This window comes from Pleurodeles waltl, chromosome 7 (genome assembly GCF_031143425.1).
Source record: "Pleurodeles waltl isolate 20211129_DDA chromosome 7, aPleWal1.hap1.20221129, whole genome shotgun sequence".
NCBI classification, from domain to species: Eukaryota; Metazoa; Chordata; class Amphibia; order Caudata; family Salamandridae; genus Pleurodeles; species Pleurodeles waltl.
In genome coordinates, this window is record NC_090446.1 from 575,654,563 (window position 1) to 575,671,810 (window position 17,248).

A 17,248-nucleotide genomic window follows, 5' to 3' on the forward strand; every position below is an offset into this window, starting at 1 on the left:
GGAGCATCAGGATTACGATGTAAATTCAGACCACCAAAGCTCTTTATAAAGGTCTGTCTTAAGGACCTTAGGAACATCCCTTAGATTATGGTATAGAATCCAAGCGTTAATGGATACTGGCTACTACTCTAGCTATGCTGCTGGGTGGGATTCCAAGGGCACTCCGGAGTGTCCACGTGATGGGATGAACCTTCCCTTGATGAGGGCCGGGTTATTAAGCGGGGGACCTGAGTACGGAGCAAGGGCTGATACCGTAGTAAGGGTTGAAGGATAAAACTCGGGGGCTGTTGTCTAGATCCAAATATCTGCAGCTCTCCTCCTGGTACATTAGCGCCAGGCAGGAATTTAGCCGCGATTGGGAAGCGGAATCACATATGAAGAGACCATGTACTATTAATAAGGAGTTTTGTTATTCTACTGACATTTTTTGGATATAGGGGACAAAGCATTAGCTGTATGAGGACGGACATGGGAAGGCATTGTGGAGGAATCCGAGCTCCCACAGATATGGCAGTCTTCACTACGACTACTGTACATCACGGTTAAGCCATCTAACTTAAAGAGAAATCACTTTTTTACCCTCAGCAGGCTTTACTGACTCTGCAGAAGATCGCAAAGTATGCGCATTCATCAATTCCAAGTTGAAGGCAATGGGGTCTCCTGCGGGCAAATAATGGACATATGTGTTTTACGTGTCCTGTGCTTAGTAGGTATTGGAGTACAGTGGGTAAAGTCATTGTTCAAATCCTGGGACATCAGGTTATGCTGTACCCAGCAATGGTGCTGCTGGGAGTTGATTCCGAGGTAGGTGCCACCCGGAGGGGTCGCCGCAGTCCCTGTTATTCCACATGTTGCTGCTGGCTAGAAAGTAAGTCTGCAAGCGCTGGCTAGCGCCGGCCGCTTGCTCTCCTGAGGAGTGGCGCAAAGCTGTGCAGAGCTCTGCAGTGGACTAGTGAGATGGATATGGCGAGCCCCTCAGGTCAGGCAGAAGATAAATGGGCTGATTATTTTAGATGACAAGGTGTGTCAGTAACGGAATCTTAGTGGTCCTGTATTTATACCATCATGCCCAGATTTGGTGGGCTTGGCAACCCAGCCTAGAGGTGGCAGGTGCCACTGATAATCGCATCAGGTAGGAGATTTGTGTTTATGGTATGCTGCCTGTGACGGCGACTAGGGTAATATGAGGGCAAAAAAACAGCAATAAATCTCATTGGTTTTTTTAAATTTTGCTTATGATGCAGGAGTACTATTGAGGTGGAATAGCAGTTATAAATCACCTATGTAATTGTATATTCTGCAGTCTCTAGAGACAAGTTCCACTATCAGAGTTTTGGCATTCAGGTTGAATAAATGTTGAGATCTAGATGAGGCTTGTAGGCTGCCACACTCTAACGTGATTGGTTTTGCTGAGAATTTCCTCAGTTTAACTCCTGTGATCTCTCTGCTGGGAACGATTTGATCCAACTCAGAGAGCTGCCTTGAACTCCTGCTTATTTCACATGTTTCATTAGGACCTTATGGTCAACCGTGTTCACTAGTGCTGACAGATCAGCAGCAGAAGGGCTGATACCTGCCCTTGATCATATTCCCATCTCAGATCATCCCAAAAATACATTACAACAGATTATGTTCTGTGCAAGGGTCGAAAGCCAACTCGGGCGTGACGGAGAAAGTCATTGTTCTTAAGATGTCTACATAATTTTTTAGCAAAATGTGCCTTTAATATTTTTGCCAGGAAAGGATGTAGGGAATTCAGTCAATAGTTTTTTTCAAAACTGCAATGTCCTCACTTTGCTCTTTCAATAAAGGGGTTACTTCTGCATGTTTGAAAGCGTGTGGCACAGCACCTTTACGTAATGAATTATTAAGTAAGCTTCTCAATGAATTGTTTATTACTGAGAATAACACTTTTAAGATGGCACAGGTCCCTCGGTGACCCAGAACTCACTTTAGATGTTAATTCACACAGTCAGACTTCATCAATCTCAGTGAAGCATGTAAGTGCAACCGAGTTAAACTCCAACTTTGACTAAGGTATTCTTGTATGATTATTAGTAATACTGTCTTTGATCAACTTTATTTTTTTCGATAAAGAGCTAGTTAATGTATCATACAGATCCTAGGTGCATCTCATATTGACAGTAATCTTTTCTTTTAAGATGCTAAATGTATCTTATTGTTTATTTGCAGCTTCCATGATTCTTTTGGTATAATGATGTTACTTTAATTAGCTTTGTGTTGTATTCAGCTAGAGCTGCTGACTTTAGAACTGGGGAACCAGGTTCAAATCCTGCCCTTGCCTCAGCATCCTGTCATTCTGAGAAAATTCCTCATCCTCCATGTCTTCAAAAAAACACATGCATTCCATTTAGTTCTCATGTAAATACTAGTTGCATGTAAAGGCTTCTAACCTCGTTTGGCCACGTTTGCGCTACATGAAAATGAACTTTTTAAAAAACAGATAGATTCTGCTTTCATGTCTATGCACGCTATCTCATGTCACAGATAACAATAATTATCGCTAGCATGGTAAGAGTCAGCAGTATACCAGGGATGGCCAACATCAATCCATGGAGTCCCCAATGAGCCAAAAACTACAATCGATAACAGCACAAATACAGGGAGAACAGAACTGATTATTTAGTCCTTTCCAGGCATTAACCTTACAGCTTGAGCACAGAAGGCATTACCATCCACGATTTAGTTGCTGGAGTTGTGGCTAGGATTTCAAAGCCCAACCACATTCAACTTACATTAAAGCATCTACATTGGCCTCACTTCAGCCATCGCAGCAAACTTTAACAATTTTACACTAGTCCATAAATGTATATCAGGCAAATGCCCTACTCACTTGAAAGGTTTTAAATATACTTAATTCAATGTATGGGAAGGAAGTGTTGCAACCTTCTGCCAAACCCAGGTGCATTTAAGGTCGTCAACTATAGTGGACAGAAAAGTAGGTGTACTATCTTTTGATATAAGTTTTAGACCGCGTATCAGGTGCTCTCATTGTGGAGTGATAGGCAAGTTCTTGGGTCCAACTATATTTTGCTTTTTATTAAGTCTCTCAAACCTTGTCTAATTAAAAAAAATGCATCTACATACGTAGAGAGCCTTTGGGACAGTCCTGTAAGCCATTGGTCTGTTCAGGAATGAGTCACATTTTACTTCCACCCACCACGGCATACAGAATGGGGACAATGGGTCAGCCCACTTCAGCCATTAGCTCTCTGGCAGGGTGAGGCAGCATTTTGCCTGATCACATATGTGCATCAACCCAAAACGAAATACACTTCAATACCTAGGTTTAGGCAGGTGCGTGTTTTCTTTTTTCTTTCTTATTTTTAACGCATACGCTTGCGATAAAAAAAATGTTTTTAAAAGTAACCACTGCAAGAGCTTGACAAGGTCAGTCTTCTGGGCTTTGCAATATTTGTTAAATAACTTACCAAACGCATTAATGGGGTGAACCCGGCTCAACGGCACAGGGTATAGGTATTAATTGGATGCAACACATGTTTTGCTCTTGGCCTTTCCGCCATCGAGGTCTCTCAAGAAGTCTAATGTGCATGCCTGTAAGAAAGTACCATCTTGCCTGGCATGTTATCCCCATTTTCACTGTATGTATGTTTGTTTTTGCCCATGTGTCACTGGGATCCTCCTAGGCAGGACCCCAGTGCTCATAATGTATGCCCTGTATGTGTTCCCTGTGTGGTGCCTAACTGTATCACTGAGGTTCTGCTAACCAGTGTTTATGCTCTCTCTACTTTCTAAAATTGTCACTGCAGGCTAGTGACTGATTTTATCAATTCTCATTGGCACACTGGTACACCCATATAATTCCCTTGTATATGGTACCTAGGTACCCAGGGTATTGGGGTTCCAGGAGATCCCTATGGGCTGCAGCATTTCTTTGGCCACCCATAGGGAGCTCAGACGATTCTTACACAGGACCTGTTTTGGGTTTGTATGTACATAATTTGTGTAAATGACTTACCTCCTAAGTGAGGGTATCCTCTGAGACACTTTTGGCATATTGTCACTAAAATAAAGTACCTTTATTTTTAGTAACTCTGAGTATTGTGTTTTCTTGTGATATTGTGCTATATAAGTGGTATAGTAGGAGCTTTGCATGTCTCCTAGTTCAGCCGAAGCTGCTTTGCCATAGCTACCTTCTATCAGCCCCAGCTGCTAGAAACACCTCTATTCTACTAATAAGGGATAACTGGACCTGGCACAGGGTGTAAGTACCACAAGGTGCCCACTATAAGCCAGGCCAGCCTCCTACAATGCCCCAATGTTGGATTTGAAGCAAGTCGCTCCCGGGGTGTATTTGTTTAATGCTTCATCTTAATTAACTAAATGCTGTGATGAACTCAGAGGTCTGAGCCCCAGACATGCAATATGCCGGAAGCGGGCAATCCAGACGCAAACAGTTCTGTCTCTACCAGGCATGAACCGTTCAGCTGGTAGGAATTCAAACAATTGTCCGCCTCTTCTTTTGAGGCATGGATCAAAAAAACAGGGATAACTAATGCCCAACCGGCATGTCTCTTCCGAGCAAGCCACAGCAGCCTGGTTTTCCCTCCACTGCTTCGGATGCGTAAGGCCCAGGAAGGAGTTTTTCACATGAACATTGTCTTGCGGGGTGCAGTTATCAGTAGGCCACTCACTGAACCCCAATATGTTTTTACTTGCAAATCATAGGACAGGAGGACCCGTATCTCTTCCTTGCATTAGCGCCACGACATCCTTTTAAGCCACTACTACTACTGTGTGGGAGACAACGTTTGAGACATTGTCTCTTTGAAGGATATGTAAAAGAACCCATATTTTTTTTAGTTCACCCTAGGATGATTTGTTTTGTCGACGTTTGCTTTAACGCAAAGTGTACCCCTTAGTACCCACGTTTTTGCAGCACACCGTCATGGTCACCGTCCTGTTAAGCTCACACCTGTACCCCAGGGATCTATGTAGGACCCCCCCAATATGTGCTGTGCTGCTGAGGTATCGGTCCGACCGCATGGGCCCGGGTCCCCTCCTTGCCTCCGTGTCCAAGAAAGGAGTTCTACGTCCTGCCAGGAGCCCGAGGGTCTATTTCGGTGCTGGGAACGCGAGCCCTCCCTCCCTCGCCCTCCCCAAGGGTCCCCGAGCCAAACTTGAAGATGCAGCTAAAGTTAGGGCCCTCATGCAAATGAGGAGCCGGGTATATAAGGGCCGGGCCCTGTGGTGGAAGTATGTCACTCGGCAGCCTCCAGTCTCCTAGGAACATCACCACCTGCACCAGCTGAGCAATGGTAAGTGTGGAGCGACGACCATGGGGCTGCTCGACGGGTGTCCAGGCCACCGAGGAAGGGTCCGGACAGGTGGCCGAGGACGGCCGGGACCTGCCAGCAGGATCTCCGGAGATGTTCACAGGGTGTCCCTAGCTAACGGAGGGGCTCTCTGAGGGCTCTTTGAAGAGAACCACTAAGGCTGCCTCACTGGAGTTCGAGGCGCTACAAGACTGCGGCCAAACTGTCTGCTCTCAGCCGAACTTTCAAAGGACTGCACCCGCAGGCCGAAGAAACCTGGCTGCCTCCTGGGACTCCTGTCCGAGCCTGTGGTCCACTTGGCGCCCCCAAGGGCTGCTTTTCAAAGACTTGGAATGGGCGCTCACTCGCATCTGGGTCTCCTAGGGCTGTTGTCGAATTCTGAGGGGGTTCATTGCTCCCAAATGGGATTGTAGGGGGCTCTTTGCTACTTCCCGGTTTCACTAAAGCTGCTCTCTCTCGAGCTCTGACAGCTGTCAGTGCAGCCTCTGACGGATGAAACCAGGTGGATGGAAAACTGAGAAGTTTGGGGTGGGCTCAGTGGGTCTAGCTTAATTAAGACCCCTCTCCCTAATAAGGGTTTCAGTCCACTTTTGAATGGGGGCTTCATTTTCCTGCAGAATAGACTATGTACCACCACTTTAAGGTTTATGTAGCCGGTCTCTGTCACTGACTCGTGTGATCTTAGACAACTTCCTGCACCTCGCGTGCTCTAATTCTGGCTTCCCACTGAGTCTTTGTGTGATCTCAAAGACGTCACCTCATCTACCTGTTCCTCTATCCCTGGCTCTGCGAACCCCATCATTGCACAGGTATACAGGCCACCTTGGGGTCAACAATGGGCGAAGCAGCCCACATGTGTTATTTACTTATCTTTTATTGTGCTTTTGGGTAGTATAGCAGCCGAAAGTGCTTTTCGGATCATCCCTCATCTTATTTTATAGCATACCTCTCTTGCCAGTCATTACAGGACGGAAATAAAATAGAGGCATAACAAGGTCCATGTGCCAAGGGGCATGACTGTAAATGGGCGACGGGCAAAATAGGGAGTGTCAACAGCGCTGAGCGCTTGGGTAAAGCTGGGGACCAAACATGCAATGTGTGCGAGGATTATCTCGAGTTTCTGTGGTCACTGAGTGGCGATGCCTCGGAGGCGAGGCCTGCGCCTAGGGAGTGTGTGCGGCTGTCCGGCCTCTCTAACCGCCGGTCCTTTCTCCCCAGGCACCCGCAAAGAAGGCCAAGAGGAAGGCAGCAGAAGGCGGCTCCTCCAATGTTTTCTCCATGTTCGACCAAACCCAGATCCAGGAGTTTAAGGAGGTGAGTGCACCGGGACCCGGGAGTGGCTTTGGGGTGGTGAGAACTGGCCTTTCCTCTCAGCTGCTGGGGCACAGGGCGATCGCATATTTCCTCCTAGCCTAGTGCCTCCAGAAAGCCGGTAGAGGATAAGCCTGCTGAGATTTGAGGGTGTGTCCTTGTAAGTGAAATGACTGTAGGAGCCTACGGCAGCTCGAGGGTGATGGCGTGTAGTCTAAAACTCAGGAACTTCCATGTCAAATGTAAACATCTTCCCAGTCATATTGTCCGCTTTTGTTGCGCTGTGCATTGTGGTACTTGTAGTCTTGCATGAACAATGCAGATAACAATACAGGCCTACTTGAGCAATTCCCACCTGACGTGGGACATGCCCAGTGCTTTAAACTGAAATATAGAAGTGCAGGTACTCTCTATTAAGAGTACCTTTTGGCTCCTCAGAAGTGCTCGAACTCATAAAGTACTACAGGAGTGATGAGAAGTGCAGGAACTCTCCCCTTCAAATGAAAGAAGTGCAGGTAACCAGTAGCGGAGAGTACCTGCTCATTCAATGTACTGGACATACCAAGATCTCTGCTTGTCCTGTCCAGGTTCTCCCAGAAAGGGGCTTGTAGTGGCCACATTTTACACTCCCCAGGATTTAGAAGCGGCAGAGGTGGCGCCCGAGGCAGGCCCACCTGTGGGTGAGCTCAGGGGACGGATATAAGGGGCAGCACATGCCAAGACAGTGATAGCAAGCAACCATCTTCTGCGTAAGAGCATTCCTTCCATCAGCAGAACATGAGGAGGGGTGGGGGGAGCAACAGCTGTCGGACTTGCTGTGCGGGTGCCGCAGGGACTCAGGGGACAGACAGCTGACGGCAGCATTGAATTACACCTCAAGGCTCCTTAAACAGAAACGCAGTTATCCCAGAGGCCCAGAATATCCTGAGATCAGATGACTCCGCCCACAGGGACTGACACACCCACCTCACACCTCGTAACTTCCACAGACACGAACATTACGCACTACCACTACTGCCACACATAGAGACGCACTAAGTGCCCGACTCCTGCATACACATTCCCCGCAAACGAAAACACAAAAGAAATAGAAAAGCCACTATGCCCACTCAATCACTTACAAAGAACTCTGTTACACATCTCACTCACACAGTGGGACAGACTTGCAAGCAGCACACTCCACAGTGCGGTTGTGATGGGCTTGTTCTGATGGGTCTCCTCGGAATCCCTTGGGATATACCACCCCCCTCTGAAGAGGAAACCCCTTAGTTGTGGTGTCCCTTCCCATCGACCATGATTCTGATAACTTCGATATCCCCGCTTCTTCCCATGAGATACTTCCATTAAATGGGTTTGCACACCGGGTTGATTGCTGTGTCATATTCTATACTCACCCTGTTCTGCTGGCACATGCCGATGCTGTGGCGTTTTGTCTCCCTCTTTATGATGCCTCAATTAACACTCTCCTCTTTCCCACCTCCACTCCAGGCCTTCACCGTCATTGACCAGAACAGGGACGGCATCATCGACAAGGAAGACCTGAGGGACACCTTCGCTGCCATGGGTGAGTGAACCTGCCCGTTCCCGGCCTGCAGTGGGGGTGCGGGGATCGTGACTTGTCCGCAGCCAGATTGGAAAATGCACCCGGTCTTTAAAATGGCATTGAGACACCAATCTCTCAGCAAGTATTTCTGGTACCTCTATAAAAAGTCCTTAAAAAGGAACTTGAATGTCGGCCCACATTTCCTCTGAGGGCATGGGCTGGGAGATTTTTCTGTGTGCCCACCTGCGTCCTGAAACGAGATCTAATTGAGTGGCCCTTCAGCATGTGCTGCACTCCAGACCTTCCCACCTTCCAGCAGGGCTGGCCATATCCCACTGCTACTGCTGTGTGTCTGCTGGACGAAGGGCAGTAACAGTGAAGCACTGCAGTGCCATGCCTCCCCCGAGCCCACAGCCCTTACACATCCCTGTGTGGCCGATTACACGGACCATTACCCTAAATGCCCCAGATGGCCAGTAGCAATGGGATATGCACTTGGGGTGGTTCTGCTGAGGCCCAGATCCTTCCGCTTGTTTTACACACCTCTCGGCGGGGGGAGTCCGGAAGCAGGTGGTTGGCACACGGAGGTGTGGAGCTAAACTCCATCCATTAGACGGGCACGGTGCCCAGACCCCTAGGTAACCCTGCTGCGCCTTCTCCTCCGCAGGCCGCCTGAACGTGAAGAACGAGGAACTGGATGAGATGGTCAAGGAGGCCAGCGGCCCCATCAACTTCACCGTCTTCCTCACCATGTTCGGCGAGAAGCTGAAGGGTAAGTCTGGGCGCTGATCCCGGCGGGGACTTCAAATTGAGCTCTCCTTGCAAGGGGCGCGCAGAGTCCATCACCCTCCCTCACTGTTTCCCTGCCTCTCCTCACAGGTGCAGACCCCGAGGACGTCATCACCGGCGCATTCAAGGTCCTTGACCCAGAGGGCAAGGGCACCATCAAGAAGCAGTTGTAAGTAGCGCCTCTTTTCACTTTACCCCCCGGAGGGCGCCCTCACCCGCCCATGCAACTCTCCTCCTCACCCTTCTCCGCATGTGCCCCCATGTCTCCCCTTTGGCTTTATCCCCTCTCCTCCTTCCCCGGTCTCTCCACCCCATGAACACTTCTGCCTACACCCCCTCCCCTTCTCATTTCTGTGTCTTCATTCCGCTTCAAACTCCTTACTCCCCAACTCACTCCCTTTTAGACCTCTCACTCTACCCCGTCTCCCCGATTGTTCCTTCACCCCGCTCTTTAGTGCCTCCACTCCTCTCATCTTCTTTTTCTCCCTTCCACAGTCTGGAGGAGCTGCTGACCACCCAGTGTGACAGATTCACCCCAGAAGAGGTGAGTTGACCTTTTTGTTTTTCACTGACGCTCCCCCCTCTTGCACACACTTGCAGTGTCCACACCAGGCTCCCATCCTCCGATCACTCCAGCAAAAGCAAGAATACACGGATGGTAGGGGTGGGAAAAAAAAACAGGTGTACTGTAACTACACGCTTTCCTGGTGCTTACACAGCACAACTCACCCCTTCACGGGGGGCTTAACCCCCCTGCAATAGCGACGGAAGTAACAGCCATTACAACCCTCAGATTTAAGAGGAGAGTACATTTGCATCTCTTACAGCCTTTAAAAAACGGAGCTGTCCATCAGAATACGCAGCTTTAATAACCATTTGATGTCAGAGTTATCCCTCTGGCTACATGCCTCTTACAGCCGTTAGACAGCAGATCTCTAGATACGCGGCTCTTAAAGTCTTTAGACTGCAAAGCTATTATTTCTACATTAATATCTTAAGCAGCCCCTAGATTAGTGACCTGTTCTTCAGGGTACAAAGGTTGTACAAACAGCAGAGCTATCATCCACTGGGATGCAGGGCTTTTCAACCCTAGACAGCAGATGATTTACCTCCATAGGAACCCAGACTTGTGTATCATCCAGCAGCGCACCAGCTGATGCCATTCTCACACACCCTCGGGCCGCTGCACTCCTTCTGACCACGTCTCTTACTCCCTCAGATCAAGAACATGTGGACCGCATTCCCCCCTGATGTCGCTGGCAACGTGGACTACAAGAACATCTGCTACGTCATCACCCACGGAGAGGACAAGGACCAGGAATAAAGCATCCTTCCAGACCCTGCCCGAGGGGGGTGAGGCCGGCCCCGCTCCCGCCACCGGCCCGCACATCGGCCCCGCGCCGGCCGCTTCGCCCGCCTCTTCCGCTCTGTACCATAATTTATATTTTGTTTGTTTTATAAACGTACAAAAACTCTGAACAGCCCCATGCTCTTTTTTGGGGGGCGGGTGTGGGTCGGAGGGGTGAGGGGAGTCCTGGGAAGGGGGTGCACGAAAACGTCGGTGCCCCCACAGCCTTCCACCTGTGCCCATCTCTACCACACCCCGGCACTGAAGTCTTAAGGAATGCGAACAGGCGAGGGCTCCGAAAACCAAACCGGGGGGGCTCAGCTCGTGCTCAATAAACCGAGACCCACGTCTTGTTTGTACTCTTTCTCTGTCTCCGATATATCTTTTCAGGGTGGGGCTGGTGGGCATGGGAGGGGTGGGCTCCAGCCTGGAAGAAGGCGCTGCAATTGGCCTCTCGACATCGCCGCAAGGTTCACGTCCGGAGACAACATCCGGCCATTGGGACACAGGTCTCACAGAAGCCCCCAAGCGGCCCCCGGCAGTCAAGTCACAATGAATGTTTCCCGCTCGACCTCCGTATCCTCTGCTCCCCAACGCATTTGGTTTCGTTCTTTTATCACATGGCCACCTTTAGTAAACTCCCTGGTGTCTCTTTCTCACTTTGGTCCTCATTTCCTCCTTGCAGTCCAGAGCTCCCTCTGCCCTTGGTTTTGCTCTTCCGGTGCATGCTTCCTGCGCCCCTGTGCCTTATGCTACTGTGTTATGCCCCCGCTCTACCTCACTCTCTCCCTGGTGCTACATTTACCCTTCGTCTGCAGCGCATTCACACTGTCCAATGATGCCCTAGTCTCTACCTCAGTGGCACCCAAGCCGCCACTTGTGTACAGGTCTCTTCCTGGTAGCCGACCCTCTCTTCGTCCAAGTCTCTATTACATATCAAATGCATATCTTATCCGCCCCCCTTTCTGACTCAATAAATGTGCACCATTCAGCACTACACCGACATATCCACCACCTCCTGCATCCAGCCCCCAGTCCCCCTCACTCACACCCTCTAAATTCCCATCCTCTGACTCGCTCACTCCCACCTTCTGCCGTTTCCCTCTCCCTTAGCCACATGATACACTCTCATTAACTCTTTCTCCCGGGCACTGCACGCTCCATCACTCTCCCTATTCACTATTCCCCTCTAGTGCCTCCCGACTCACCCCCTCTCAGAAGTGGCAGCAGCTCTCCTGAACTGCCCTCGGTCCCGTTTCCGGTAGCGCAGCTGTCATCGTCCTTAAATCAATCAAAGAAAACAGTCTCCTTTACTCAACGGATGGTATTAAGAGAGCCAATAATAGAGTGAAGTGCGTCCCAGCGCCCCCACCCCACGTGGTCCGATGCCCCTGCGGCTGCCGCACTCATTGAAGATCGCAGCGTCCCATATTCAATACTTTCCTTTTGTGTCCCTCTCCTCTCACCATCTTCAGCACTTTCACGTGTCCTCCTCCCGATCCACTTCCACTGTCTCTTCTCCCACTCATCTTTCTGCCCCCCCCCCCCCCCACACACGGTTACTCGTTCTTCTCTTTATCCTGTCCTCCTTTCCTCACTTCTCCCTATGCATCTTCTCCACCCATCCCCTTGCCCCGCCTACCCTCTTCCTTCCTTTGCTTTCACATTTAGCTGTGGTCTTCACCTTCCTCTCTGCCCTACTTCCTATATTCCTTCTCACTAATTTCCTCCCGGTCTCCCCCATCATTTTTCTTTCTCCTCCTCTACCTCCTTCGTATAACGAGCTCCATGTTTTGGCTTCTCAATGCCAAGTTCTCCAGCGAATATCCGGGGCCTGTGTCTACTTCTCCCCCTCAGTGACAGTGACTCTTCCCTCAATTCCTCGGGGACGAGCCAGTGCACAGGGAGACGACCAATATTATTGAGGGTCAGCCCTCTCCTTAAACTGCAGCCGGTGCAGAGGAAGCCGGGCCACTGGACCTAGCTGTCACTGCAGTGGTCCCACCACTGATAAAATGCCTTGCCTGGCACCATCCTCTCACCTCCCTCCTCCCACCTGAAGACAAAGTGTGCCTTTAGAGAAACAAACCCTCCAAACTGTTAGAGAAATAGGCCCTCCTTCCACCTCTGCAGCACGCAAGCCTGTTGCCTCTGGACATAACAATGTGCATCCAGCTAGACTGCATGCACTAATGACTGCCCCTCCCCTCCACATACTCCCTCCTTCATGAAAATGTTAGCTCTCCACATCTATAGTTTTAAAATCCCCCAGTTTCTTCCCCCTTCCTCTCAAGCCCTTCCCACCACCCCCTCTCTAGGGTACAATGCCCTCTTCAGCCCTTCTGGATCCAACATCCTACCAACTAACCTTTTTCCCCCATTCCTTCCTCCTACACAACCTCTCCACTACACTGGACCTTTTTAGGAAAATAAATAAAATCTCATCACATTTAGGAAATGTCTACCTTGCATTCCACTCGACCTCTTGCTCTATCTCTCGCCCCTCCCCACAGACCTTTTCACATGTCTCCTTCATTGAATCCTGATGGGCCTCCACATGCCTTCGGAATGACCACCTCTCCCCGGTGACTTCTCATTCCCCACCCCCCCCCTCCACATCAGCTGCTCACTTCCGCCCAGTTCCTCTGATCCCTCTCTGTGGGACCCCTTCCTTCCTCTCTCGAAGACCCTGTCCTGCTAATCTCATTGAGAGTCATGTTTCCCAGAGCACCTACCCTGACTATCAGCTCTTCTTTGCTCTAACCTGTGCTTTCCTGCGCTGCAGCATCCAACCGCGCCACCGTCTCTGAACACACACAGCCTCACTCTTGATGTGTAACTGAAAGCTGGCTTAACCACTTCTTTCAGTCCCTCATAGGCACCCTCGTCCACCATAATTATTTTACGAAGAAAGACTAAGAGGGGTAAAATGGGGTCCTGTTGGCTTGCACTAGCCTACTCCCTTTAAACCCCTTCTCACAGATCTGCCCTACCAACGTCATCAAGCTGAGACAGGTTACTATCTGCCACCTCCCTGGAAACAGTCTCCTAAGCACACACCCCAACCTTCCCCCATTTGACACCATCCTTCAGGGGGATTTCAAAATGAGGCTGAACAAATCTTTTGACCTGATCATTTGTGAATTGGTATCTTTCTCCCAATTAATAAGGATCTTCAAAACCTTATAGACATACCCATAGCAAAGGCTCCATCCTCGACTTTAACAGGATTGGTCTGAGCGTTTCCTTATTTCCCCAAGCTATACCCTCCTGCTCCCCTCACTGGTGCACAGGCTCAAACCCAACGTGAACATACTAGATGCAGAGAGCATCAACTCCAGACCGAGAGAGAACCACCATCTTCTGTTCCCCCATCATTTCACCTGACTCTTGTGATGCCAAACTCGAAAACATTTAACTGTCTCATTGAAGCTATTGCTGATGACATCAACCTCTCGCTCTAGGAAAACCCTGCAAAAAGCCAAGGCCTCCAAATGGTTGTCTTCAAGCCGCAGTCTCAAAGACATACTCTTAGAAAAGCAGAAAGGATGTGGAGCTTGAAAAAAAAACACACTCCAGTCAATTACCCAGCTCCAACCCATCCTCCCAGCAAGAGCAGCGTCCCTGATAAAAAACCCAAGAAAATACGCCATCTTCTCGTCAAAATGCTTCCAGATATGTTTTTGACAAAATAACAAAAACAGATAGAACTTCGAAGCTTCAAAAATGATGGCTTAGCTCTACAACATCCCTCCTCCTAATTCCACATGGTACCCCAACACCAAACCGAGCCCTCCTTGGAATTTTTTTTATTTTTTATCTCAGCAGAGACACCTCTCGCAGTTGTCTCTAATAGCAAACCCTGCTCCTACTCCAGTGATCCAGTCCACTCTCCATTTCCAAAGACCTTGTTTAGGTCTTTTTAACTCATCGGCCTGTCCTCACAAATTCATCTCTTCAAAACGAGGTTCAACCAAACTGCCTTAAAGCTGCACATGTACCCCCCAACTACTTAAGAAAGCTAACCTTGACCTCCTTCAATGTTCGCCTTAATCACCCCCATCTCAAGTCCTACCTTTCTGGCCAATGTTATCAAGAAACATGAATCCTCCTAATTGAAGACACATACTCAGAAAAAAGGCAACAAGTTTGAGGTCACATAACTCATATTCCCTCGTCAATGAGAAAACATCAATTTGACCAAATAATATTAATTCCAATGCAGCAAATATGTTGCCATAAAGCTCTTGACACTTTATTTGATGTTCTTTTCATATCCGAGAGGTGCAATAGATCTTCCTAGAAGAAGGAGAGGGGAAATATACTGGCAGTGTAATCTAAGCTCTGTACAACAAAGACAGACCTACATTTGAAATAAAGGTCAGGTTTGGCTTTAACAATGTGCCCTCTTCCATGTGTCTCAGAAAAGGAGATCTACAAAACAATGCCCCAATCTCATCAATTCTTCTTACAGATGTGATTGTCACTGAAAATACCACCCTTTTAGTTGGGAACTTCGGTTCCACATAATTTAAAGGCCCAAAAGGACAATTCTGAAGACATGCAAGTAACAGAATCAACCATCATGGTGGTAGGGAAGGTTGTACTAGGTCTGAATCTAGCAAACCCTTTCAACAGGTGAAATCCACGATTTGCATCATTCTCAAATCCATCAGAAGGTCCAAGGAAAGCTTTAATCGCTGATCATTAAGCTTTACGAGTAGCTACAGCTAATTCCTTCCAAACCAATCATACAAAAACTGAAGCACATAAGAAATTTTACAATCAAATGGGGACAATCTTAGATCCCACCTTTGTTGAATCTGTTTCCAGTGTTTAGTGCAGGCTTTCAGAGTTCACGGGCATCTAGAATTCTGGTTAGTCCCGGCTGGAATCTCCTCGTCTGGTAGCTTGAACCATTGAAGTTCCAGGTTGATAGTGATGACAGTAAAGAGGAAGATACTCTGGTGCTTGAAGAGGAAACAGAGATAGTCAAACCCTCAAAGGCAGAGGCACAGCCACAGCCATAAATTCAGGAAACCTTGTTCTGCAATGCCATAATGGAAGGACCACTATCACCTACGCTGCCTTTTTCTTAATATTAGGAAGATGTTGAGTGATTAGAGGAAGAAGTGGAAAGGAATAGGGAAGTTGAAGAGGCCAAAGTATAAAAACTATAAGCTAAAATGCTAACAAGGGGAATACTTATGAAATTATTTATTTATAAAAGTCCTTTGGAAAAGAATTCATCAACATTTAAGTAAGGATATTCAATCAAAAAAAGATTCAATCAAAAAGGTTATTTATCAGGAAGGCAAAGAGAAACAGGCGTATACAAAATCATATCAGGTTAATCAAATGTAGCATTCCAGGTGCCAGCGGGGGCCCTGGCTGCAAGCCCTTGCAAGCTCTTATCCTGTTCAGTGAAGTCGGGCTGCTTGCTGTACACGCACTAGCACCCATCAAATGCAGGCAATCTCCCAAGCTGTGCTACCGACTATTCCCCGTGATCGGAGATGCTCTCTGTAGGAAGCTGGCCTGGTGTGTGGTGGGTACCTAAGGTACTTACACCTTATACCAGGTCCAGGTATCCCCTATTAGTGTAGTGTAGGAAGTGTCTAGAAGCCAGGCTCTCTTAAGGTAGCTGTGGATGAGCAGCCAAGGCTTAACTAGGACACCTGCAAAGCTCATGCGATACCACTGTAGTCACACAGCACTCACACACATGAAAGAAAACATGCAGCGTTACAAAAATAAAGGTACTTTATTTTAGTGACACAATTACCAAAAAGTACTACATAGGCAACCCTCCAATAGGAGGTAAGTGACACTAAATATGTATACTGGTAGTCAGAAATAGGCATAAACAGAAAACAGTGCAATAGCAATAGACAATAGTGATCCTAGGGGGAGCCCAAACCATATTCTAAAAAAATGGAATGCAAATGCAGGACCCCCAACCAGATAAGTGGAATCTGTAAAGGTGAGCTGGAGGATTTAGGAACCCCAAAAGGTAAGTACCAGGGTGCCCCCCAACGACCAGGAGGAAAGGAGTAAGTTACTGGTTTTTCCCCAAACCACCAAAAGGACTGAAAAGAAGGATAATGCACCACCCAGACAAGACTGAAAGAAACCAGCGGTGGATTCCTGAAGAGAAAGACCAAGTCCAGAAGTCGCAGGAGTACCTGGAGCCACTATCCACCTGTCTGTGGTTGCAGGAGTTGGTCGACGGTAGGACGAAGACAGTCAGCAATACAGCCCTGGAGTCGGTGAAGAGTTCCTGGAGGATGCAGTCGACGTCCCACGCCAGATGGAAGATTGCAGTCTGTCTGTGGCATGTAAAAGTCAACAACAAGCCTTGGTAAAGGCAAGAGTCGTAGTAGACAAAAAGTGGATGTGCCGGGGAACAGTAAGGTCCAGAAGGACTCAACCCACGGAGTGGAGTCCCAGGGGACCCTCAACAATGCAGAGAGTCCACAGAAGAAAAGGCCGCCCCCACAGGAGATCCACTGGAGGACCCAGGAGTTGCAGAGGAGCCCACGCAGCACAACTTAAGAAGGGTCCCACGCTGCAGGAGAAGCATGCAGAGGGCTGAGCATAGCAGGGAAGAGTGCTGGGCCTATACCGAGCCTGAAGATCCCTTGAAGGAGGTACCAACAAGCCTTGGTAGGTGCAACAGTGCAGTGCATGGGGGTACTGTCCTGAATGGGAAGGCAAGGGCTTACCTTCACCAAAGTTGGGCAGCTGGCAGAGAGGACCAAGGGGACCACCCCAGACCACCACCCATGATGCAGGATCCATGCAACTCAAGGTGAGGGGAGATCCACGCAGCCGGTCGTCGTTGCAGTTGGTGCCTGCAGATGCAGGGAGTGACTCCTTCACTCCAAAGGAAATTCCTTCTTCCTTCTCGTGCAGGCTGAAGACTTGCCGCCCTCAGAG

General features: G+C 48.7%; 1 protein-coding gene across 1 annotated transcript; it reads left to right on the forward strand.

The window, feature by feature from the left end:
* Positions 1 to 5,187: 5,187 nt before the first annotated feature.
* On the forward strand, positions 5,188 to 10,673 carry MYL11 (myosin light chain 11). Its single transcript, XM_069244377.1, has 7 exons — positions 5,188 to 5,300; positions 6,537 to 6,632; positions 8,118 to 8,193; positions 8,840 to 8,944; positions 9,052 to 9,130; positions 9,457 to 9,505; positions 10,181 to 10,673. The coding sequence occupies exons 1-7, from the start codon at positions 5,298 to 5,300 to the stop codon at positions 10,283 to 10,285; spliced, it is 513 nt and encodes a 170-aa protein (XP_069100478.1). The 5' UTR covers positions 5,188 to 5,297; the 3' UTR covers positions 10,286 to 10,673.
* Positions 10,674 to 17,248: the final 6,575 nt, after the last annotated feature.